This window comes from Aspergillus glaucus (assembly GCF_001890805.1).
Source record: "Aspergillus glaucus CBS 516.65 unplaced genomic scaffold ASPGLscaffold_5, whole genome shotgun sequence".
In the NCBI taxonomy this organism is placed as follows: Eukaryota; Fungi; Ascomycota; class Eurotiomycetes; order Eurotiales; family Aspergillaceae; genus Aspergillus; species Aspergillus glaucus.
In genome coordinates, this window is record NW_019170457.1 from 1,338,753 (window position 1) to 1,361,782 (window position 23,030).

At 51.0% G+C, this 23,030-nt stretch overlaps 11 protein-coding genes across 11 annotated transcripts; 7 read left to right on the top strand and 4 right to left on the bottom strand.

Moving 5' to 3' along the window:
* The first annotated feature begins 1,145 nt into the window (after positions 1-1,145).
* On the top strand, positions 1,146-2,787 carry ASPGLDRAFT_44721 (uncharacterized protein). Its single transcript, XM_022546076.1, has 3 exons — positions 1,146-1,318; positions 1,370-2,044; positions 2,106-2,787. Exons 2-3 carry the CDS (start codon positions 1,533-1,535, stop codon positions 2,497-2,499), a joined length of 906 nt encoding a protein of 301 aa, XP_022403527.1. The 5' UTR covers positions 1,146-1,318; positions 1,370-1,532; the 3' UTR covers positions 2,500-2,787.
* A 446-nt stretch (positions 2,788-3,233) lies between these two features.
* On the top strand, positions 3,234-3,687 carry ASPGLDRAFT_44722 (uncharacterized protein). The gene has a single exon (XM_022546077.1). It carries the CDS (start codon positions 3,290-3,292, stop codon positions 3,614-3,616), a length of 327 nt encoding a protein of 108 aa, XP_022403528.1. The 5' UTR covers positions 3,234-3,289; the 3' UTR covers positions 3,617-3,687.
* Positions 3,688-3,751: 64 nt separating this feature from the next.
* ASPGLDRAFT_121429 (uncharacterized protein) lies at positions 3,752-4,033 on the bottom strand (the record flags this gene model as incomplete). Its single annotated transcript, XM_022540236.1, has 1 exon — positions 3,752-4,033. A coding segment is annotated over one exon (282 nt), but the record flags the coding sequence as incomplete, so codon positions are not given.
* A 545-nt stretch (positions 4,034-4,578) lies between these two features.
* On the top strand, positions 4,579-5,708 carry ASPGLDRAFT_1512297 (uncharacterized protein). Its single transcript, XM_022542230.1, has 2 exons — positions 4,579-5,088; positions 5,279-5,708. The coding sequence occupies exons 1-2, from the start codon at positions 4,827-4,829 to the stop codon at positions 5,359-5,361; spliced, it is 345 nt and encodes a 114-aa protein (XP_022403530.1). The 5' UTR covers positions 4,579-4,826; the 3' UTR covers positions 5,362-5,708.
* A 148-nt stretch (positions 5,709-5,856) lies between these two features.
* ASPGLDRAFT_44724 (uncharacterized protein) lies at positions 5,857-7,263 on the top strand. Its single transcript, XM_022546078.1, has one exon. It carries the CDS (start codon positions 6,187-6,189, stop codon positions 7,117-7,119), a length of 933 nt encoding a protein of 310 aa, XP_022403531.1. The 5' UTR covers positions 5,857-6,186; the 3' UTR covers positions 7,120-7,263.
* Positions 7,264-8,153: 890 nt separating this feature from the next.
* ASPGLDRAFT_120960 (WD40 repeat domain-containing peptidylprolyl isomerase) lies at positions 8,154-10,148 on the bottom strand (the record flags this gene model as incomplete). Its single annotated transcript, XM_022540191.1, has 3 exons — positions 8,154-9,592; positions 9,641-10,032; positions 10,087-10,148. The coding sequence occupies 3 exons, from the start codon at positions 10,146-10,148 to the stop codon at positions 8,154-8,156; spliced, it is 1,893 nt and encodes a 630-aa protein (XP_022403532.1).
* A 155-nt stretch (positions 10,149-10,303) lies between these two features.
* Positions 10,304-12,225, top strand: ASPGLDRAFT_145588 (chaperonin-containing T-complex subunit CCT2). Its single transcript, XM_022541855.1, has 3 exons — positions 10,304-10,392; positions 10,470-10,627; positions 10,690-12,225. Exons 1-3 carry the CDS (start codon positions 10,390-10,392, stop codon positions 12,122-12,124), a joined length of 1,596 nt encoding a protein of 531 aa, XP_022403533.1. The 5' UTR covers positions 10,304-10,389; the 3' UTR covers positions 12,125-12,225.
* A 255-nt stretch (positions 12,226-12,480) lies between these two features.
* On the bottom strand, positions 12,481-13,291 carry ASPGLDRAFT_56388 (uncharacterized protein; the record flags this gene model as incomplete). Its single annotated transcript, XM_022548193.1, has 2 exons — positions 12,481-12,929; positions 13,252-13,291. 2 exons carry the CDS (start codon positions 13,289-13,291, stop codon positions 12,700-12,702), a joined length of 270 nt encoding a protein of 89 aa, XP_022403534.1. The 3' UTR covers positions 12,481-12,699.
* Positions 13,292-13,911: 620 nt separating this feature from the next.
* On the top strand, positions 13,912-15,402 carry ASPGLDRAFT_23987 (glycoside hydrolase family 76 protein; the record flags this gene model as incomplete). Its single annotated transcript, XM_022543352.1, has 3 exons — positions 13,912-14,005; positions 14,064-14,764; positions 14,815-15,402. The coding sequence occupies 3 exons, from the start codon at positions 13,912-13,914 to the stop codon at positions 15,400-15,402; spliced, it is 1,383 nt and encodes a 460-aa protein (XP_022403535.1).
* A 1,105-nt stretch (positions 15,403-16,507) lies between these two features.
* ASPGLDRAFT_1279441 (uncharacterized protein) lies at positions 16,508-17,513 on the bottom strand. The gene is made up of 2 exons (XM_022540755.1): positions 17,179-17,513; positions 16,508-17,086 (listed from the first exon to the last, which is right to left on the bottom strand). The coding sequence occupies exons 1-2, from the start codon at positions 17,183-17,185 to the stop codon at positions 16,629-16,631; spliced, it is 465 nt and encodes a 154-aa protein (XP_022403536.1). The 5' UTR covers positions 17,186-17,513; the 3' UTR covers positions 16,508-16,628.
* Positions 17,514-18,916: 1,403 nt separating this feature from the next.
* On the top strand, positions 18,917-22,750 carry ireA (bifunctional endoribonuclease/protein kinase IRE1). The gene is made up of 2 exons (XM_022546079.1): positions 18,917-22,182; positions 22,237-22,750. Exons 1-2 carry the CDS (start codon positions 19,148-19,150, stop codon positions 22,691-22,693), a joined length of 3,492 nt encoding a protein of 1,163 aa, XP_022403537.1. The 5' UTR covers positions 18,917-19,147; the 3' UTR covers positions 22,694-22,750.
* Positions 22,751-23,030: the final 280 nt, after the last annotated feature.

Consider the following 23,030-nt stretch of genomic DNA (forward strand, 5'->3'; position numbering starts at 1 on the left):
AGCCAACGACTAGTCCTGCCTCACCTCGAGCTGTTCTACAACAACCCGCAGTATGGTTGTTGGATTGAACGAGGGGGCAGACCAAATGGTGCTGTTCGTGGGTACGGAACAGTCAAAAGGATATCGCTACTTGAACCATCTGTTATTTACCGGGCTTGAACTCCGGCTTTGTCAAGAGCGCACTACGGGGTACTCTCCTGTTTACAAAGATATTTCTGAGCTGTTCAAGACGCACCGGAAGTCGAACGGACGCTGCTAAAACCTGGGACTATTACTCCCTTCCCAGGTGCGCTTTTTTGTTTTTTTACTCTACCATGTACCATTTTTCGTCCTTCTTTCGTTGGAAGCGTGTGACGGCTCAACGCCAGACAAACAGCGCCAACATATCAAACGATGCCATACAAGCAATATGGGCAAACAAGGGCTTAAGCCGCACCACACAAATGCCTATAAAGACCGTTCATCGCCTAGATAGATTTCCTTTTCTTCTTCTTCCCCAGATTCGATATTCTCGTCGATGGCTACAATAGTTTAGATAGGAATTCAGTTCATTAGTATCTACTATTCCGAGCCCGTGACAAAGCGTGTATCTTGAGGGTTTCCGGTTGCGGAATGGTGGGTTATGCTAGAGAAAAGTGATCCAAAAAGAATAACAAACTCTGATGTTAGTCTTCCAATAGATAGACTTGCATAATAAGTGCCTTCGAGTGTCATGCAGCTGCATAAAGTCCCGTATTGATCTGTTCCTGCATATGCCTGACTGACGTGAATGCACCCCGTAGATAAACTTCGGCGTGCCTGACCAGCTGAATCTCTCCAGGACAGTATGATATATCACACCTCGGACATTGACAACGCGGGGCAATCAAGGGATGAAGCATTCCAGAAGAGCTGCAGAAGTATATCGACATTCCAGATGGATCTGCAATACCTGGCGTGGATGATCCTGATCGATCATCTAAAGTTGAAACGTCCGTCGCGATGATATCGTACTATGTTCGTTAACCTCGCTGCTGGATACCTGCTGGATACCTGCTGGATACCTGCTGGATACCTGCTGAATACCTGCTGGATACCTGCGCTCTACAGGGTATCACTGCAGCTAACCGTGGATGAGAAATCAGTTGTTGCATTATGACGGACTCTGGGCGAGGTTTCATCTTGACAGCTTCATTTGGTGGTTATCGGCACGGATGCGGTAATTGGCATTGGCATTGGCATTGGGACCGGTGGCCGTACCGGTGCAACCTGGTAGAAATGAGGTAGCACTGGATGACGGTATAACGAAGAGTAGATGGGAGTGGTAGAGGCAAGTTAACTAGTAGTGGTTAGTAGAGGTTGAAAGAGTAAAGAAAAGTTTGGGCCGTACTTTTCCCTTTCGGGCGCTGACTGACTCTTTGCTTCACTCGATTCTTTCATCCTGTAATTTCCTCTTTTTCGCTCTCTCTCACTGTCCTCCTCTCTCGCTTCGTTATCGTTGGCTATGGTTTGCTTTCCCCTCTAATCTGATTGTTATCACCATCGTTATCACCATGGTTAATCCCCTCCGGTCCCTCGCTCTGCTTCCTCTCCTCTCCGGCCTTTTCTCGCCGGTAACCGCCTCAACCCCGAATCTCCAGGTCCAGGAACCAAATCAGGCACAAACCCAAGCCCACGTAGCCATCCTCCCCGCCTCTGCGACTTCCGACGATGCCTTTCCCTCGTGCGCCGTGAACTGCTCGCTCCTCCAACAGGCACAGACCGACTGTGTGTCTGTGTCTTCGTCTTCAGCGCCCGACGACGACGACGATGACGACGACGACCATGCGACGATCGCTTCGTGTTTCTGCCAATCTAGCCTGATCGATCGACTCCATAGCGGCCCGGATGGAGTTTGCGACCATGTTTGCACTGCCTCCGATCGCGCCTTGCTCCACGCCTGGTACGGCAGATATTGCGCCGGAAAGAAAAATATCAAAAGAGAAACAGACAACACATTGGAGGATACAGAAATGGCACCAACCCAAAAAATTTCTACCCTGAAGGCGAGAGGCGGGGGTGATTGGTATGTCACATCTTAATCGTTAATCGGAATTACACGGATCGCAGACTAATAAGTGTCGTAGGTGGTCGACTCACTACCAATGGATCATCATGGTCATCGTCCTCATCATAGGCTTCACCATCCTCACCGTCCTAGGCGTCTGGCTCAAGCGCCGCCACGACGCCAAATACCCCCATCTCTACCACGGCGGCAGTCGAGACAGCAGCGGTCTCCTGCTCAATCGCCAGCAACAGTCCGACCCGATTCTCAACCAGCCCGGTTCCTTCGATCCGAGTCTCGAAATGGCTCAGCCTCGTCGCTTCGAAGGCGCGAATACGGACTCGTTTGCTAGTAGCTCGCGCACAGAGGTTACCAATCCTCGAACTGGACGCACACCGTCGCGGACTCGGTTGCAGCGGCCGATGCAGTCGCCTAGGAGCAGTGACTTTGAGATCCGGGAGGCGTCTCCGCGGTAGTTTTTCGCGATTATATTTCTTCTCTTGTTTTTATTCCGGCCACCGACTACAATATACGATACCAAGATCTCTGGATGGCACATGCAATCAAGACCGCGCGACTTTATCTGTCGAGGTAATCTTGCATTGATCGGCGTTGTCGGGAATGTTTGATGATATTGGTTTATTTATGCTATGGGTTATTGTTTGTTGACTTTTATTGTTTTAAATGACCGTGAATTGACTTTTGTTCCAACATTATTGCTTTTGTAGTCGTGATTAACCAACGTAATTCCCGACTGAGCTGCGCACCCGACCGAGCTGCGCACCTCTGTATTCCATATAAAATGGCACTTTTTATAACCTCAATATCTCAACCACCAATAGATATAGAGGTTAATTTATAATAGAAGGGTATACATACACATACTAGAAGAAGGTATATTACTCCATTTAACGATGTGACGGTTAGCAGACGGCCGAAAAGGGCTGCTTCGGCGGCCGTTTTAGGAGTCCTGCTAACCAACTCCCCGTCTTGGCATCAGGTGAGCATATTCCCACGGCCACAAGCTTTCCCTCCACGCCAGGCCACAGATTTCATGTTCCTTGACGCTAGTCTCAAATGGGACTTTTTGTTGCTATTTCATTCAACATCATCTATCTAGACGCTCTCGCTGCGGAGGGGAGCCTTTTTGGGCTCCCCCCTTGACCATCATGCTCTCTCCAGTTATAAGTCCCATCATGCCGACCGTGTGCTTCCCTGCTTCCATCCTTTCCTTTGTTTGCCAGTTCCCTGTGGGCTGTGTCGACCATGGCGCCTCACTCCCAACCAGTCAGATCTGACAACAAAGAACACTATTTGGCCCAAGCAGAGAGCTTGGATGTCTCCCAGCTTCAACAGAAGTGGTACAGTGACGGCACTCAGTGTCACGGGCTCGGAATAGTAGATAATAACGAACTGAATTCCTATCTAGACTATTGTAGCCATCAACGAGAATATCGAATCTGGAGAGAAAAGAAGAAAAGGAATCTATCTACGGGAAAAAAAGGGTTTTTATCCATGACCTCTGTGACCGCGCTAAGTGCTTTCTTTCTTTGTTTGCTTGCATGGTGGCGTTTTGTTGATACCGGCCACTGAAGCAGCGTTGAGCCGTTGAGCCGTCACAGTGAGTTGGTTTCAAGCTAGTCTCAAACTCATTGAGAATGTAGACCATGGTCATTGCTATCAGCAGAGGGTTGACACCCAACAGCTTGAAATACTGATACTGACGTGTCAGCGCCGACTGTGGCTCTGTCCAAGGCCCCAAGCTCTGTGGGCAAAGGCCAGGGAGATCTCTCTTGGACCTGTCCCTGGAGGCCTATTAGCTGCTTGCTTTGCTGCTTGACCAGCTCTATCATTCCCCTCTACCCCTGCATGTCCCGGGACCCACTGGATGGTGGTTTGATGATCTTGGGCTTGTAGTCTCTTGGCTATAGCGTTTGCCTGGGTTGCTAGTGCTTGACCTGGCCCTGGCTGGGTATGCTGCAGCCTTGCAGTGGCATCCTGGGAGTCCAGCAAGATAGTGACCGGTCTCTGATCTCCCGCCTTCCATGCCCACCTGGAGGGCTTGAACAACTCCAAGAAGCTCTACATCAAAGACCTCATATGATCATATCCCTTGCCCAATGGGGACACTACTGAGAAGTGTCATACAACAATCTCACAGCACTCCAAGGCGCAACAATTTTAACAAAAAGTGTGCAGCTATTCATATTCTTCTATATAGATTTCCTCTTTCTTTCCTTCCCTCCCCAGATTCGATATTCTCGTCGATGGCTACAATAGTTTAGATAGGAATTCAGTTCGTTCATATCTACTATTCCGAGCCCGTGACAGTATGGCCATTTCCCGCAGCTCCATGAAGCAGTGTTCCCCAATCATCCTGCTCGGTGGTATTCTCAAAGGGATCCTCATTATCAGGAATAGCATTGACATCATCCCCAGCATCAATAAGGATGCAACAAATTTGAAGGTAACCATAGCTGGCTGCTTTGTGAAGGGCACTTCAGTTACAAACCTCAGCATCATGTTTCAACAGTAACTGGACAATTTCTGGACCCACAGAGATGGCAGCCATTCCAAGTGCAGAGTTGATTTTTCCATATGAACAAGATAGCTTCACTTTAGGCGTACAGGTAGCTGGAAATGGAGTATCAATTGCAATGAATGCCCTGATTGACACTAGAGCAAACAGATATGTGTTTTTGAACACACCTCTGGCCATCAAGCTAGCCCACTTCTTTGGTGTAGGCGCCCTCCCACTGAGCCAAGCCTGCCGCCCTGCCCTGCTAGGGGGTATGATGGTAGGATGGGAGAGCCCATAACCCATGCCATAGTACTGGATTTGAGAGTTGATGGAAGAAGGCTCGCGGACACCCCTATGTTGGTTGCAGATTTGGGTAAACACGATGTCATTCTGGGAAAGAAATGGATAGCAGAGAACCAAGTCCTACCTGACTGCGCCGGCAACCGGCTGTTGTGGCCAGATGAACTGCCTCCCTGGAAAGAAACAGCAAACCAACCAGTGTGGACACTACTGAAGACCATACTACGAAGGCAGGATCAAGCGAGTGCCAACCACCAGCAAGATGCAGACTGAACGGAGAAATTGCTTGCACAAGAGGATATCAAGAGGTGCAACTGCCGAGCCTTCAGTCAGGACAATGAATGATCATTGAGATGAGTGAAGCGGCAAATGCTGGACCCTGAATTCTCTCTGAGACCTGAAGGGGATCCAGCGGTACAGCGAGAAGAAGGGAGAGAGCAAGCAAGGAAGGAGAGCAGCCACTACAAAGATAGACATCGCTATGATTGGTGGAGTTGGATTCGAGCGGCATCTCTGAAAAGGCAACTTAAAGATTTTCGTGACAACACTGGCAGAGATTGATAAGATTATGTATGAAAGGAGAGAGAAAGAGCTAGATGAGGAGTTGGAAACCATCCGCCAGAGATTGCCAGACCAATATAAAGAGTTAGCTAACGTCTTCGGCAGGACAGCATCAGACACACTACCACCGAAATGTTGATCACCAGCTGGATCTCGAGGGGGACCCCTCAAAGATTGGGGTATAGCCCACTTTATGAGATGTCTACCGGGGAACTGGAGGCTGCCCGAGAATACATCATCAACAACTTGAACAAAGGTTTCATTGTACCCAGTCAGTCACTTTATGCTTCACCTATGTGTATTATTTTTTTCTTCTTGTTTGTTCTCTTCATGCTGGTTACGAGAGATAGCATGTATGCATGGATGCATAACGAAGCGTATCCGATTTAATAGAAATTGTTTAGTTATTTAGTTAATGAGTCTTAGTCACTATTTAGTCAGTCTACTAGTTACGGCCTCGAAACTTCATGTCATCGGTCGTGCCTTCTGTTTCCTAACACTACAAAGGCTTTTGTTCGATTCCAGTCTTTCTAAGTATGAACCTTTACCCTCCCTGTGGTCCCTTTCGTTCATATACTTTCAAAGACGAATCAGTCTGACTTCAATATGGGGCCAGACCGAAACGAAGCCGGTCTTCGCGTGGATCAGCAGCAACTTCATATCCACGAAAGCGTACTCGTGGTGCTAAAACCCAAACGGATACCCATACCCAGGAACAGGAGAAAACGTAGTTTGCTTTTTTTTTTCCCTAGAATGTGATTCTCGTTATATCTGACTCTCCATGCCATCATCTAGGTCAGAAATGGAAAACCAGGAAGAACTGAGAGTTGCCCATCCCAGGCACATCCTTTATCAGGTTGCGAAAGCTATGAACGGCAAGCACAATGATCTATGCGTCACGCTCCCGTCTCATTCGACGTGGAAGACCGCCATCCGGGCTGCCGAAGAAGCTATGGGCGACGTCGATGAGAGCATTTATTTAATGCCTCAGAGCACTGGATCCACGAATCGCCAGCGGGTTCGCGAGATGGCCCTCGACTTCGCCAGGAACGAGGGTACGGTGGTAGGTCCATTGGGGGCCAACTACGGCCGTCGCATCCGAACTAGCTCAGATATCCGTCATTCAGCCCCCCCGCAGCGTGCGTCGGCAAATACACGCCAGCGCCTCCGGGAGACGGCCAAAAAAATGGTGGACGAGCCGTGGAAAGATCCGTACGCGAACATTCATGTAGGCCTGACGGAGGGCTACCTACCTATTGTGACGGCCAATCTTCGTGTTTATGCCATCGATGATTCTCCGGCGGGCGAATTGGGACAACTGGATGCTGTAGAGATGATATGGGACACGGGTGCACATCGTACCATAATCACCGAAGAACTCCTTCCACAGTCATTCAGGGAATATTTGCGAACTCCAATCCATGATCCGTACCGATCCAGTGACGGATCTAGCGTGCAAATTGATGCAGAGGTAGCCCTCACCAATGACGTCATCCTTATCAACACCCTGGCAATCGTTATACCACAGGCGAAAATGCCTAATCAGCTCCGAGGGATCTTATTCGGTCAGATTTCTTGTATCAATCGGATCAGATATGAAAGCATTCCGCGCGACTTCCTCCTCGCCAAAGGAGAGAATGTCGGGGATGATGTTTGGGGAGACTTCATTGTGAAAGAATATGTTAATGAGGACGACAACATTGTTGTAGTTTGAAATGGTTGTTTTCTTTTCAGTTTATTCTTCATGCTGGTTATGAGAGATAGCTTGTATGGTAGATGTATAACAGTCAGTCACTAATTAGATGGTTTGTTTGTCACGGGCTCGGAATAGCAGATGATAATGAATCGACGTTCCTATCTAAACTATTGTAGCCATGGACGAGAATCTCGAATCTGGAGAACGAAATCTATCTAGAGGAAGGAGAGGGTATTTATCTGGACGCGGAGTTGATCTGTCACATATGATACATCATGTATGATACGTCTGAGAAAGTCTCTCCCGGTACTATAGCGTTCGACCGTCACAGAGGTGTTGGGCCGTCACATTGTTACTATGAACTATGGTTACAGAAACAATTAGGGCTTGCACTTAGGCTGGGAGCCAAAGTGAAGTCACATCACATTTACAAGACATAGTTAACTAGAAACAGGTACGAATTAGTATGAGACGATGAAGGTCGTGACAGTAGAAAGGATGGAAAGGAAGAAAAGAGAAGAGGAAGTGTGTTGTCCTTGGAGGGGGTCAGGTCAGGGTTATATAGTTCAGTCAGTAGATGGTGAAAGCAGCATGGGAACAGTGTAAAAGCAGCATGAAGGGGCCACTATCCCCAAACAGGTAGGGGCCATACCAGAAAGGGCAGGCGGATGACCATCTGCGGCAGGCGGTGGTGAACGGCAGACAGACAGAGCAATGGGAGCCGTTTCTGGCGCCCCGCTAACCGAGTCATCGATTACTTTCTAAAGATTTTGTAGCTTTTTATAGCCATAGATGCTTGAATATTGAAAAAATACAAAAAATACAGCGGTAATTTATATTACTTGGAGAAATATTTATCTGTAGCTTCTTTCTGCTCAGTGTATATAATTTTAGTACCATAATACTCTATATACTAAAATTTAGGCTCTGTAGATACTTTGCGGTTGAGATGTTGAGGTTATAAAAAGTGCCGTTTTATATGGAATACAGAGGTGCGCAGCTCGATCGGGTGCGCAGCTCGGTAGGGAAATACGTTAGTTGACTAGTTACAATTATGAGACCGTAATGCTAACAATCTTAATATCCTCCTCCGGCTTCTCCTTATACGTCTTCGTATTCTCAATCTTATGCACGACGTCCATCCCCTGCACTGCTCTCCCGAAAATCGTATGCTTGCCGTCCAACCACGGCGTCTTCTCCGTTGTAATGAAGAATTGACTCCCGTTCGTGTTCGGTCCAGCATTCGCCATAGACAATGTATACGCCTTGTCGTGCTTCAGTGTCGAGAATTCATCCGGGAATTCGCCGCCCCAAATCGACTCGCCGCCTGTCCCGTCGCCCAGCGGGTCACCGCCCTGGATCATGAACTTGCGGATAACACGGTGGAAAATGGTGTTGTTGTAGTATCCGTTGCGCGCGTGAGTGGTGAAGTTCTCCACGGCCTTTGGCGCGGCTGAGGGGAACAGGCGGAGGTGGATATCGCCCATCGTCGTGTGAAGAACGGCTGCTGTGCCGAGTTCATTAGCGCGTTGCGTTGTTTCCTTGGCCCCGCGACCCTCGCCGGTTTGGATGCGTTCGTTGTGTACGTCGCGGTGGGACTTTGAGACGTCGGTTTCGTTGGTGAAGAGGTAGAAGCGGACCTTGGCGAAGCCCGTGCTGGCGAGGATTGGGTCGCGTTCTTCGGCTTCTTGGAGGAGGGGGTTGGAACTGGCTGCCATGGAGACTGTTGTGATTCCTTTCTTTTGTGGCTGGCCTTGGTACATGGTTAGGTTGAGGGCACGGAAGGGTTCGTCCTTGCCGTATACCCGCACCACGCGGTTCGTGTATGTGTTGATGCATTTTATGCCGTAGAGTGAGCCGTAGTGGATGAAGTGGCCTGACTCGTCGAATACCACATTCACCCGGGGGATGGTGACTGGGTTCTCTACTTCTCGTTCTGTGGCTAGTCGTCGTCCGAACTCGACTGTGTCCAACGGATAGATCGCTGTGCCGGCTTGTTGCATGTCGCTGATTGTGCCGAGAGATTCATCGTACTTGCGATATAGCTTTCCACTGGCAAAGTCGAAGATTCGCACTTGGCGATCGGGGAAGGAAACCGTAGCGAAGTGTTGGCCGGTCGGTGAGATGGACAGCGATGCTGGTGTCGACTTTGCCTTTTTGAACTCGAACAGGTTGGTCGACGACTTGAGCTCAAACACGTTGTCCGGCTTCTCGAACGAACCGTCGCTGGCTCGCCAATATTCGACCATGCCCGACTCGTCTGCGGAGACGACACAGTCAAATGCGTTATTGAATGCCATTGTGGCCACCGGTGTCCGATGTATCGACTTGACAGTATGCAAGGGAGTAGGATTTGTGCCACGGCCATCGAAGATCTGGATCGTACTGCTCGATTCGTCCGTCACAGCCAGCAATGGTATCGATGCGCCTCGTCGATGTACCCAGCAAACGCAACGGGGGACGAATTCTAGGTTGAGCATGGAAAGGAGGTCTAAGAAGTTAGCATCAGATATCCCGTTGAATTACAGCACATTCATACCAAAAGTAACCACGTCGAAAATCTTAATCGTCTTATCTGCTCCAGTCGTCGCATAGCTCCTCCCATCAGCGCTGACACTCACGCTCCGAAGCTTCTCAGGAGGATGCGCCCGGAACTCCTTGACAAACTCCACACCCACGGCCATCTTCTTCCAGAACTTGACAAACCCATCGGCCGAGCTAGTAATCAGGAAATCGGTAAACGGAGTCATGGTCACAAAGGATAGTTGGTCCTTGTGCATGAGCGACTTGGAGTACCGCGACGACGCCGGCAGCGCATTCACGTAGACCTTCTCGAAAGGGAGTTTTCGTCGCTTTTTCTTTGGGGCATCTGCGGACGGTAATGCAGGACCGAAATCGTCTTCGTCTGAGGATTCATTCTCTATAGCCAGTCTTGTTAGCTACTCCGTTCTCTGTAGGATCCTGCTGCGTGAGCTCAGGTGCAACAAACCGTCTTGATCCACCGCCGCATGGGGGCGTTTATTCGGAGGGAGTCGCGAGTCGGCCATTGGGATTTTTAGCTATTGGAACAGACAATAAGGTGCAATGGAGCTCTATGCTAGCAGCAATGGTATCGCGGAGACAACAGGAAGACAGACGCGGGCGGTGTGCGGCGGCTTTTTCTCTTTTGGGACCAACTTTTCTGTCCCGCATCGAAGAGTCCCAGAAACCTCGACTTGTCAACCCCTGAGCTGCCAGTTTACTTATAAGTCAGGTAGCTGTTTGTTTCTTTAATATTGCATATTCATCATGGTACGTGATATTGCCTTGCTCTGCTCAAGTTCAATCTGTCTTTTTTCTGGTCCGGTATGGACAGCTAACCGTTGCAGGCGTCCTTCGCCAACCCTACACAAATCTTCGCGGACGATGTGATCGAGGAGAAGGGAGAGAATGCCCGTCTCTCCGCCTTTGTCGGTGCCATCGCAGTTGGTGACTTGGTGAAGACGACGTTGGGACCCAAGGGAATGGACAAGATCTTACAATCAGCGTACGTGATGCGGGGTGATGGGACAACGAGGATCATACTGATATGAAATCTTACGTGGACAGATCGACCGGTGATATCCTCGTGACAAATGACGGTGCTACGATCCTCAAGGCGATTGCCCTCGATAACGCTGCGGCCAAGGTGCTGGTCAACATCTCCAAGGTTCAGGATGACGAAGTCGGTGACGGAACAACATCGGTTACCGTGTTGGCTGCAGAACTCCTCCGGGAGGCTGAGAAGCTGGTCGACCGCAAGATTCACCCCCAGACCATCATTGAGGGTTACCGGATAGCCAGCCAGGCTTCCCTCGCCGCTCTCGAAAAGATCGCCGTCGACCGCAGCAAGGACACGGAGGCGTTCCGGAAAGACCTCCACTCCATCGCCCGTACCACCCTCAGCTCCAAGGTTCTGTCCCAGGACCGCGACCACTTCGCCTCGCTTGCCTGTGACGCCGTGCTCCGTCTCAAGGGCTCGACCGATCTCAGTCATATCCAGGTCATCAAGAAGGCCGGTGGAAAACTTAGCGACTCGTACCTCGACGAAGGATTCATCCTCGACAAGAAGATTGGTGTCAACCAGCCCAAGCGTCTGGAGAAGGCCAAGATTCTGGTGGCCAACACTGCTATGGACACAGACAAGGTGAAGATCTTTGGTGCTCGGGTGAAGGTCGAGTCGACGGGCAAGCTCGCCGAGCTTGAGAAGGCCGAGCGTGAGAAGATGCGCGCCAAGGTCGAGCGGATTAAGTCCCACGGTATCAACTGCTTTGTTAACCGCCAGCTGATCTACAACTGGCCCGAGCAGCTGTTCACCGAGGCTGGTATCATGTCGATTGAGCACGCCGACTTTGATGGTATCGAGCGTCTGGCTCTCGTCACTGGTGGTGAGATTACATCGACCTTTGAACACCCCGAGCAGGTCAAGCTGGGTGGATGTGACCTGATCGAGGAGGTCATTGTGGGTGAGGACACCCTCATCAAGTTCTCGGGCGTTGCTGCCGGTCAGGCATGCACGATTGTGCTGCGTGGTGCTACGGAGCAGCTGCTCGACGAGGCTGAGCGGTCGCTGCACGACGCGCTGGCCGTTCTCTCGCAGACGGTCAAGGACCCCCGGGTGACCTTGGGTGGTGGCTGTGCCGAGATGGTCATGTCCAAGGCCGTTGAGCACGCGGCTCAGAACACAACTGGCAAGAAGCAGCTTGCAGTCGACTCGTTCGCACAAGCTCTGAAGCAGCTCCCGACTATCCTGGCAGACAACGCCGGTCTGGACTCGAGCGACCTGGTGACCCGGCTACGACAGGCCATCAACAACGGCATGTCCAGCTCTGGGTTGGACCTGTTGACGCCTGGTGGCGGTATTGCGGACATGCGCGAGCTGGGTGTTGTGGAGAGTTACAAGTTGAAGAAGGCTGTTGTGTCGTCTGCTTCTGAGGCGGCCGAGCTTCTGTTGCGTGTGGACAACATTATCCGTGCTGCTCCTCGCCGTCGCGAGCGTATGTAAGGATTATGAAAGGAGGATTATGTTATGTACAGGGGAAATGCTTTGGAGTCTAATCTAGTGATAGATGTGGTATGGTAATAAAAGCATGAATTCTCTGAAGTAAACCAAACCGTGCATGTATGGTGGCGATTTTCACTCGCAGCTTTTGGCCAACTACTACCAGGGGTGATATGTAGTACTTCTCTCGCATAATAATCCCCCGATATACCGCGAATATGTCCGTTCCTGCAGAATGCATAGCGGCCGCAGACCTGTAGCATGTCACATCAGACCTACATTTTATATACTTCGGGCGTTCTCTATCGACGATCATCAATTGTTGCGCTTTAATATAGAACTGATAAGGTATTGCTCGTGTTCATCAATATCGAGGTACTAGAGTCCCCCAGAAATATATATTGGCAGCCATACCAACACTCAAGTGCAGTGGCAGTTGACCCGTACAACGGATAGTAGTAAATCTTACACCATTTAGCTTATCCTACCGTATAATATCCTGAGACGTAGAATGTCACTCGAACCATTGCTCCCATCCTTTGTTGCAACACCCGTCGTATGTGAAATTCGATCGTAACCTATGGTTGAAATAGTGCTGCTGGGGTGTTCCCAACGGTATCTCCAGGGACCTCAGGATCGAGAAGCTCGTAGCATTGCTGTCCCGGGCGTCGCCCGGTGAGGTCTGTGGCTGCCAGGAAAGCCGCATCTCGAACATCTGGTCCAGGGTCCGCGAGACTGGCTGCTTTAACCTTCAGAACATCCCTGGTAGCTCCTACCGCTTTATTCATGGCGGCTGCCCCGAGAACAACTGCGACAATCAGCATGAATCGGATCGGGTTGGACAATTTAATCTGTGTGTTTGTTTGGTGACAAGGGGAAGGGTATCTGGAGAGAATATTATCATGTCACTAAGGGTTTATGTCAATGGAATGCAAACTTGGGTACCAGTACTCTGTAAACAGTCGTATCACTTAGGGTAAACTAGTAGTCTATACGTTACGGTAGCCCCGCTAGGTGGATCTGTCTCAAGTAAGACTTGAGTCAACGTTAAAAAGGAAAGCTTGAAAGTGAGTCGAGAGATTGTAGATGTTTAGTACAGAGTATACACTGTACAGACATAGTAGACGAACGATAGAAGATCACAGGACGATCAGTGTCAGTCATGTCCATCTCTGGGACGGGACTCCACCGATCGATCACCCGAGATCTATGTACTTGTATAACTGTACTTGTACTCTGTACTTAGAAGTACTGACCATGTTATATACTCTTCGATATAATTATATGCATTCTCTCCATACTATAGACATATAGACATAATAGGCTACTCCTTTCCTATATATAACTCCGCCGAGATCCGGACTAGACCCTGAGCGCCAAGTCTTGGTATTACCATACAGAACCATCCGTTTTCATTTCTGCAACCAATGGTCCCTCCCGATTGGCCAGCATAGCCCGCAGCCAAGGATAGCCAAGGACTATGGGGTCTGTAATTACGGACCGTGACGCCCCCGAAAAATGACCGTCTTCGTTTCTTTTTGTTTCTTTTTGTCCTTTTTATTGAGGCTTCCTCTTTATTCTGTCCTCTCTCATTCTCTCATTCTCTCATTCTCTCATTCTCTCGTTCTCTCGTTCTTTTCTTTCGACTCATCACTCGTTTATCATAACTGGCAGCGACATGCTTCTCTAGACATCGTATACCGACTGACTCTCTCCATCGTCCCTGTTCCGTTCTCCCAGCTCGTTCCGACACTCTCCTTTCCTTTCTTTGAGGGTGCTGTGCTGTGATCATGGCCCCTCAATGGCTTCGCACTCTCTTCTTGGCCACTATTCTGGCCGGGCAGGGAATTGTCAATGGCCTCACTCTTGACGTGGATGATGAGGGTGAGTTTGCGCTTATAGCAGGATATCATTGTATCCCGCAGCTAATAGACCTGCATAGCATCCATCAAAGACATCGCTGGAAAAGTCGCCTACAACACCATGTCCTACTACCACTCCAACGAATCCTCTAGCGATCTCATGCCCGGAAAGCTGCCCGGTACCTGGTGGGAAGGTGGCGCCTTATTCATGACCCTCATGCAGTACTGGTATTGGACCGGCGACAAATCCTACAACGATGTCACCCAGACCGGCATGTTATGGCAAAAGGGAAACAACGATTACTTCCCCGACAACCAGAGCAACTATCTCGGAAACGATGATCAAGTCTTTTGGGGCTTGGCCGCCATCACCGCCGCCGAACTCAACTTCCCAGAGCGCAAAGGCGATTCCTCGTGGGTATCGCTGGCCCAGGGTGTGTTTAATACTCAGGTTCCTCGATGGGATATGACCGCGTGCGCTGGTGGTTTGCGCTGGCAGATTTGGCCCTATCAGGGCGGATACATGATCAAGAACGCCGTCTCCAACGGTGGTCTCTTCCAGCTGGCCGCTCGTCTCGCTCGCTATACCGGTAATCAAACTTATTTCGACTGGGCCGAGAAGATCTGGGATTGGAGTGCGACCACCCCGTTGTTGAAGCAATCCGACTGGACCATTGCCGATACGACCAACATGCAAGCAAACTGCACCGATCATGGCGACCTCCAGTGGACCTATAATTATGGTCAGTACCTCGGTGGGGCCGCCTACATGTACAACATTGTATGTTCTTCTCCAATTCGATTCGGGATAGGGTAAGCTAACGTGAACAGACAAACGGAGATGCCAAGTGGAAAGAAGGCATTGACGGCTTGCTTGGAACCACCTTCCAGACATTCTTCCCCAAGAAGTATGGCAGCAAGACTATGTCAGAAATCGCCTGCGAACCGAATATGAAATGTGATCGGAACCAAGACTGTTTCAAGGGTTTCCTGTCTTCGTGGTTGACGAATATGGCGGAGATTGTACCCTACACGCACGACCAGATCATGCCCATGATTCTAGAATCAGCCCAAGGAGCTGCCCAGCAATGCTCGGGCGGGGACGACGGCACCCAGTGTGGACGACGATGGTACCAAGATACATGGGACGGGTCGACGTCGATGGAGTCGGACATGAGTGCGTTGAGTGTCATTTCATCCACCATGTTTATGCACAAAAAGAACAGCCAGGGGCCCCTCACTGCCGATACAGGCGGAAAAAGTAAGAGCGATCCCACTGCGGGTGCCGACGACGAAGATGAGCAGCCCGGCGAGCTACCGGATATCTCCACGGGAGACCGTGCCGGGGCTGGCGTTGTGACCGTGGTGTTTGTGGCCATGTGGGGTGCTGCAATGACCTGGATGGTATACGGGGGTTAACCATGCCCCTGTTTGTTGCAATTGCGTTTGTATATATAAGCAGTCGCTTTCTTATCTTTCCGTTGGGTGTATATTCTGTTATTGGGTGGCGTTTGGTGAGCACTTTGTGAAGATCGACATATGTATAGTTTCTGCTCGGTACTCAGTGATATCCGCATGTAATATGTTTCATTTCTTCTTGTTCTTTGGGTCACTGTACTCCGTCCACTTGGGTGACGCCAGTACTAAAGCAGTATAGCATGCTATAAAGTTGCCCTCTATTGCTGCTTTACTTTCACCTTTCACCTTTCACCCCTGCTGCCTGGATGATTTTGAGAATTCGGGCACGATCGTATAATGCTCTAACACGGGAGAGATCCTGACAGCCCACATAAATACCAACCAATCTCGACTCACTTGGCGGCTTGTATACCCTGCCGCGCGCCAAGAGCCGCTGACATCTTTCCGCAGACGGTTCATCTTTACACCATACGTCTCGCCAGCCATATCCAAGCATATTGATCGGGCCATTGGAGAGTCTGAGCTTCTTGTACTAAGGCTTCTCATGCTTATTCAGTTCAACCTCGAACTCGAGCTCTATCAGCTCGTGCTCCTTGACTACAACAGACAAGCCGACAATCTGAGCGTCCCGTGCGAAATGAACCGTTTGGCGCGCGGCGACATCGACGTCCAAGTCATCTATGCTTGCTATTTTACCGGATGTGTAGACCAAGACGAGGCCGATGATCACTTGGTCGTGAAAGTAGGCTGTGGCTGTGACGATTGTCTCTCTACGACCACCGTCATTCTGCCTCTCGAAGTAGGGGTTTCTGTACCTGATCGAAAGGAGGATGTTGTTCCGGGACCGATATCTGAGCTCTTTGTCCGTTCTCAGAAACGACTGCTCGCATGCACTCAGAAGATACGTTCAATATCCATGAGATAGATAGCTGTCAGTTTCTCGCCAGAGTCAGTGTCACTCTGGTACTGGTGTCGCAGCTTTCGTGGTGGCAGGGAGTCAAACTCTGAAGAGCGAAATGTCACACTGCGAGAACGCGTCGTCGACATGTGTATGGCTGCGACTTGACCGACCTCCATTCCTGGGCACTCAGTCGAGAAACCCATTGGTGTGAGCCAGATCGTTAACGATTGGACTTTTTCATCTGGGGCGAGTTCAAGACTATTGTCGAGTGGATTCATCCATTGTCCTACAACACTGGGGCTTGGATGGTTGTGATACGAGAGCTTTAAGCCGGATATGCGAATGGGGGATCGGGATCGGATGCCCGTGGATGCCGTGATTTTGCGGACGTTCTGGAGTGATGCGTACGTTTGGTACTACCGGGATTGCAACTATTTATGAAATGCGTGATTTTTTCGTCGTATCGCAGCTGATCGTCGGGGGTCTGATGGGTTTCACCATCCAGAACATCGACATGCGGTGTCGGTTGTTCATCACATTGCTGGGACTGGATACCGACTCGGAAGAAACGGTTGGATATGCTCAAAGCTCTGCTCAATGTATCGCTACATCCTGTTTCAACGGAAACAAGTCCAGTGATGGTGTCACCAGGCGGAATCGGTATTATCTCAACAGATGCGTTGAGTCGAGAGCGAAGAGGAGCGAAAATGGCCGTTCGTCCATAGTTCGTTAAGACCTGCAAGCCACCTAGGCCAGTTATTGAGCGGCGTATCCGATCATTTTCTAGAATGCCGACGTGATTGATATGCTCCCCTTTTGAGCCATCGATACAACAAGAGATTGCGCAGCCGCCGTTGGAGCCGAAAAATACTGACCTTCCATCGGAGTAACATATTTCTATTCCCATGATTGGGTAAGGTGTGGATGTCATGTGGAACGTAAGCCTTGTCAAGGACCCGAGAAGCTGGCCTCTTGGGCCTCCGAAGTCAATGTTGGTCAGCGGTTCAAAAGCCCGGGGAGGCTGGGATGGTAGGGGAGTACTGTTTGCCATATCCTCGTGCTTTGGGGCATGCAGTGTCCACAAATGGGACTGTACTTGTACATGAGACGAATCCGCGCCTTGAGAGGGAACTTCAAATCTCCGGCGTGGCCGAGGCCGAATGAAACGATCTTGAAACGATCTAAACCTGCAAGCAGCTAAGTCCGATCTAACCTCTCCGGAACGCTAAGCATGCCCTGAGCAATCCCTGGTCCGTTGCTGTGATCCAGTCAGCCCGTGCTATCACCAGCCCAGCCCGAATCCGAATTTGTGAATATAAACTTGATCCCCGTCAGCCCTTCCGAGCAAAGCGTCACACCAAGAGCTTTCACGTGGGAAGTGGACGGTATCTCTATCCACTTCTCGGAAGCTGGAATGTGATATCCGACTGGTCTTGATGGAAATAGGTTTATTCCTGATATAAAACTCCGTGTGCCGATTTGGACCGCGGAAATCCCTACTCGCTGATGCTGCTGATGCGGTAGCATTGGTTGTGTCCTATGGTAAAGCACACGGAATCCCTCGCGCAAGGGGCTACCCGCGCCAATGGAGGCGAGTTGACCGGAAAAAGAATCAGCTATCTCTCTGAGTTGAGGCGGCTCAGCACTCTCGCCATCGAATGGCTGACCGTATGGACCATTTCGCAAAGCCTCTAGCTCCACAAGAGCAGCAATAGGTTCCAGCAGCTGCCGGATTCTCTTTCGATTGACCAAGGGCAGGAATCCGGCCGTTAGAGATGTCCTGGTCCAGAAGAAAAGCCGAGACCAGTCCCGTGTATTCGTAAGTCTTGGGAAGAGAAAGTCGGCCTCCTGACCAAGGAGAAACCTACTCGGATAGATATGAGAGAATCTCGAGTTTTAGCTCGGGCGAGAGTGCGAAGATATGGTGCGGTCTTTCTTTCGTGTCATCAGGAAATGGGAGTGGACGCCGGTCGTCATTGGGCTCAAAGGGACGTTTGCGCAGCGCCCTCATAGTCGTGGCCAAATTGGAACCAGGAGGCTTCGAGACAATGAGTGCAATAGAGCTGGTATAATACCGACTCTACAATCGTCTCATTCTGGAAGTGATCATGCTGTCCATGACCGAGCCTGAGGAGAGCCAGTTATGGTGATATAGACAGTGGAGTACTCCGAGTAGATGCCCCGTACTTCTGCGTAACAAGGGCGACGGGTTTGAGGGGGGGCTGGATCATCACTATAGGGCTCGGGCAGCAGAATGACACTACAAAAAGGGCAGTAAACAGAAGGCATCGAGTACCAGTTTAGGAGGGTTTAGTAGTATACGAGTTATCCGTACTCATATCGCCACCCAATCGGGTAAGTAATCATGTGACTGTCTGTGCTGCGCTTGAAAAATGCCGGGAAAAGTCAATTGTGTGAGTTCTTTTCTGACAGTGCAGAGCATCCTGCTCTACCGAGTATCCTACATATTTCTGTTGAATGTTGAGCAGAGTGTACGTATAACACAGCGTTTATTGTGCTGCCTGACCGCTGAGGCTCAACTCCGCCTCCTCTTGTTCTCTTGGCTTCCACAGCCTCCTTTTCACCATCTCTCTCCATCTTCTATCTATCTTCTACATCTCCATCTCATCGCCATCGCTATTGTGCTAGCTATTCTTCATCTCTCTATTACTCTCTGTATAGTATCACTGCTTCCTCCATTGTAGCCAGGAATTGGCACCGTCCTCCTACCCGAAACATTCCAGCTACCGCCGATTCCTATGAGCCACCGGGTCTCCCTCGTCTCCCATCCCTCCTTCTCTTCGGCCTGCTAGATCCCCCGATAATCGCACTGAGTCGTCCACAATGCGGTGGCGGCTGTCTGGCGCCTGTTCGACTCTCCCCGCCAGCGTCGCCCTTCTCCTGCTCCCCGTTCTTGTCGCTCCGCAGCAGCTGCAGGGACCTTTCCATTCTCACCGTAACTCTCACCATGACCATGCTCCCGCCGTGTCCGTCCCTCTTCACTCGACTGGCCCTTCTCATAATGCGATCAACGTGAAATCCAACGATGCGAGCGCCCTGACAACCCTGGCTCTGGCCGGCCCTGGCCGCGCCGTTCGAGCCCCTCCTGCCCAGGTCAGCAGTCCCTCGTCGTCTGCCGGCCTGGCGCCGCAGCTGCATGCGCGGTCCCTGCAGGGTTGGGAGGTTGAGGATTTTGTCCTGCTGGCGACCGTCGATGGTTCCATTCACGCCCGTGACCGCCACACCGGTGCTTCTCGTTGGGCTCTGGAGGTCCCGAGCAGCCCTGTCGTTGAGAGCATCTACCATCGAGCCAACCGGTCTAGTTTCGACAGCACTCAGCCCGAAGACGATTTTATTTGGATTGTTGAGCCGAGTCAGCATGGCAGTATCTACATCTACAGTCCCGGCCCCGATGCTGGTTTGCAAAAGTTGGGATTGACGGTGAAGGACCTCGTCGACGAGACCCCGTACTCCGGTATCGACCCGGCCGTCACATATACCGCTCGAAAGGAGACGACTCTGTATACCATCGATGCTCGTACCGGAAACATCCTGCGTGTGTTTAGTTCCCGTGGACCACTCCCGCCCGGACCCGAGTGCCGCAAGATTGATGATGGCTTTGACGGTGTCACAGACACATGCGAATCAACTAGTGGCACTTTGGTACTTGGTCGAGTGGAATATGCCGTGGCTATCCAGAATACTGAGACTGGTGACCCAATCTGCACGCTCAAGTACTCCGAGTGGACCCCCAACAACCGCGACGTCGACCTTCAGACTCAATACTTTAGCAGCATGGACCAGAGTCACATCTATAGCATGCATGATGGTGTCGTTCTGGGTTTCGACCACTCCCGCATGGAACGCCCCCGCTACACGCAGCGTTTCTTGTCGCCCGTCGTTCGCGTTTTCGACGTCGTACGCTCCGCCAATGTCGAGTCCCCCGATGCTCCCACGCCCTTTGTTCTCCTCTCGCAACCATTGCAGCCTCCCGACCCTGACTATGGGCCTCTCGATGAACGGGATGAGCGGGTCTTCATCGATACCACCGAGGCGGGTGGTTGGTATGCCATGTCCGAAGAGACCTATCCGTTGGTGACGGGACGGGCCAAGATGGCCCAATGCTATGAGAAGGACTACTTCCGACATGGACAACCACTCACGAGTTTGAGCCCTCACCAGCAGCGGGATGCTCTGGCTGGCGTGCATTCGCTCAACGGCCCACGCATCGTCAGTCGGGAACACCCGAGCATTGGTGGGTCATCGGGTACACACGACCTATCTCATCACGATTTGCCCCACGATCTGATCAGGACCCCATCCGAATTGGCCTTGCCGCCCGCCCTGCGACACAGCACGATCATTCGCAAGGGATGGGACAATGCTCTAGACATCTTTGTCACCCTGTTGTTACTCTTCTTTGGCACCTTCATCTACTTCAACTCGCACAACATTCAAGAGTTGGCCAAGCAGAAGCTCGACTTGAAGAATATTATTTCCTCGGACCAGCACCCCTTGTCGACTCCGTCAACCCCCCTTGTCAATGGTGCTACGCATGTAAAGCGCGAGCCCAGTCCAATCCGACCGGTGCCCAATGTTACAGTCGACCTGGATGTCTCCGCGGAGCAACAATCACGGGACCAGACCCCAAGGCCACGGCGAGATCGTAGTGCCTCGGCTCCAGACTCTTCATCAGCCGGCGGCGCATCCTTGGCTGCCGACGCGACGCCTCGCGTCCGGATTCGGGAACCCTCTCGCAGCCCTGACGACGAGGATGATGTGGACGAATTGAACCTCCAGAGCCCCGAGAAACCCAAGAAAAAGGCACGACGAGGCCGTCGTGGCGGCAAATCCCACAAGAGAAACAAGAAGCCCGGGAGTGAAGAGGACAGCAAGGACCAGGAAGATCAGGTTGTGAAGGATGTCCAAAACTTTCAGCGCCTGGAGTCCGACATGCAGTTACCTCGGACTGTGCCCACTGAGATCATCGAGATGGATGGCGTTGTTCAAATCGGTCGACTGAAGGTGCATACGGATGTGGTTCTGGGCCACGGCAGTCACGGAACGGTGGTTTATCGGGGCTCGTTTGATGGCCGTGATGTGGCTGTCAAGCGCATGTTGGTCGAGTTCTATGACATCGCCTCGCATGAGGTCGGTTTGTTACAGGAAAGTGACGATCACGGCAATGTCATTCGCTATTTCTGTCGTGAACAAGCGGCCGGCTTTTTATACATTGCCTTGGAACTCTGTCCCGCCTCGCTGCAGGATGTTGTCGAACGACCAGCCCACTATCCCGCTCTTGTCGAAAGCGGCCTGGATGTGCCGGACATGTTGCGGCAAATCATTGGGGGCGTTCGGTACCTACATTCCCTAAAGATTGTGCACCGTGACTTGAAGCCGCAGAACATCCTCGCAGCTATGCCTCGTGGGCGCATGGGATCGCGGTCTCTGCGGTTGCTCATTTCCGACTTTGGCCTGTGTAAGAAGCTGGACGACAATCAAAGCTCGTTCCGTGCCACCACCGCCCATGCCGCAGGAACATCAGGCTGGCGGGCTCCCGAACTGTTGGTCGATGACGACAAGGGCCCGGTCACCCAAAGTGTTGAGTCTCAGCATACGGAGTCCTCTGAACCGGCGGTTGTCGATCCTCAAACCAATCGACGTGCCACGCGCGCTATTGACATTTTCTCGCTGGGCTGTGTGTTCTACTATGTGCTCACGCGGGGTGGTCATCCGTTTGATAAGAATGGCAAGTTCATGCGGGAAGCCAACATTGTCAAGGGTAACTTTAATCTTGATGAGCTTCAGCATCTGGGGGACTATGCATTTGAAGCGGATGATTTGATTCGGTCCATGTTGTCATTGGACCCTCGCAAGCGGTAAGTTTCGGAGAATCTTTGCATGAAGTTGCGCATAAACTAATTAATTTACAGTCCCGATGCTAGTGCAGTGTTGATGCACCCCTTCTTTTGGCCTCCATCAGACCGTCTCGCCTTCCTCTGCGACGTGTCCGACCACTTCGAGTTTGAACCCCGGGATCCGCCTTCCGATGCCCTGTTGTGTCTGGAATCGGTGGCCGAGCGGGTCATGGGCCCAGACATGGACTTTTTGCGCGTTCTCCCACGGGATTTCAAGGACAGCCTGGGCAAGCAACGCAAATACACGGGATCCAAGATGCTGGATCTGCTTCGAGCGCTGCGCAATAAGCGCAACCACTACAACGATATGCCGGCACATCTCAAGGCGCACATTGGCGGATTGCCGGAGGGATATCTGAACTTTTGGACCGTGCGATTCCCGAGTCTGTTGATGAGCTGCCACTCGGTGATTGCGGAATTGGAGTTGACGAACATTGACCGGTTTAAGCGGTACTTTAGCCCGATGGATTGATTGATTGATGATTACATGATGGTCGATGAGATATTGTGATAAAAAGAAAAAGCTACGATGTATTCTATATATAATAAAAGTTTATGATTCCTGAAGCTTCTGTCTGTATTGTTGGGCTTGCCAGATTCACCGCAGATGCTGTCACACCGTATACCACCCATATCCTCAGTCGTGTCAGTTATTCCGAGATTCAAGAGTAGTATGGGATATTCAAGGGCTATACAACTCTTTACAGGCTTAAATGGGAGTAGATAAAGTGATGTATCAAGGAACAGGCACTACTGCTGACATAAGCCAAGCGCAAGTCAATTGGAGCTGCGCGGTTCCTTCACTTTTT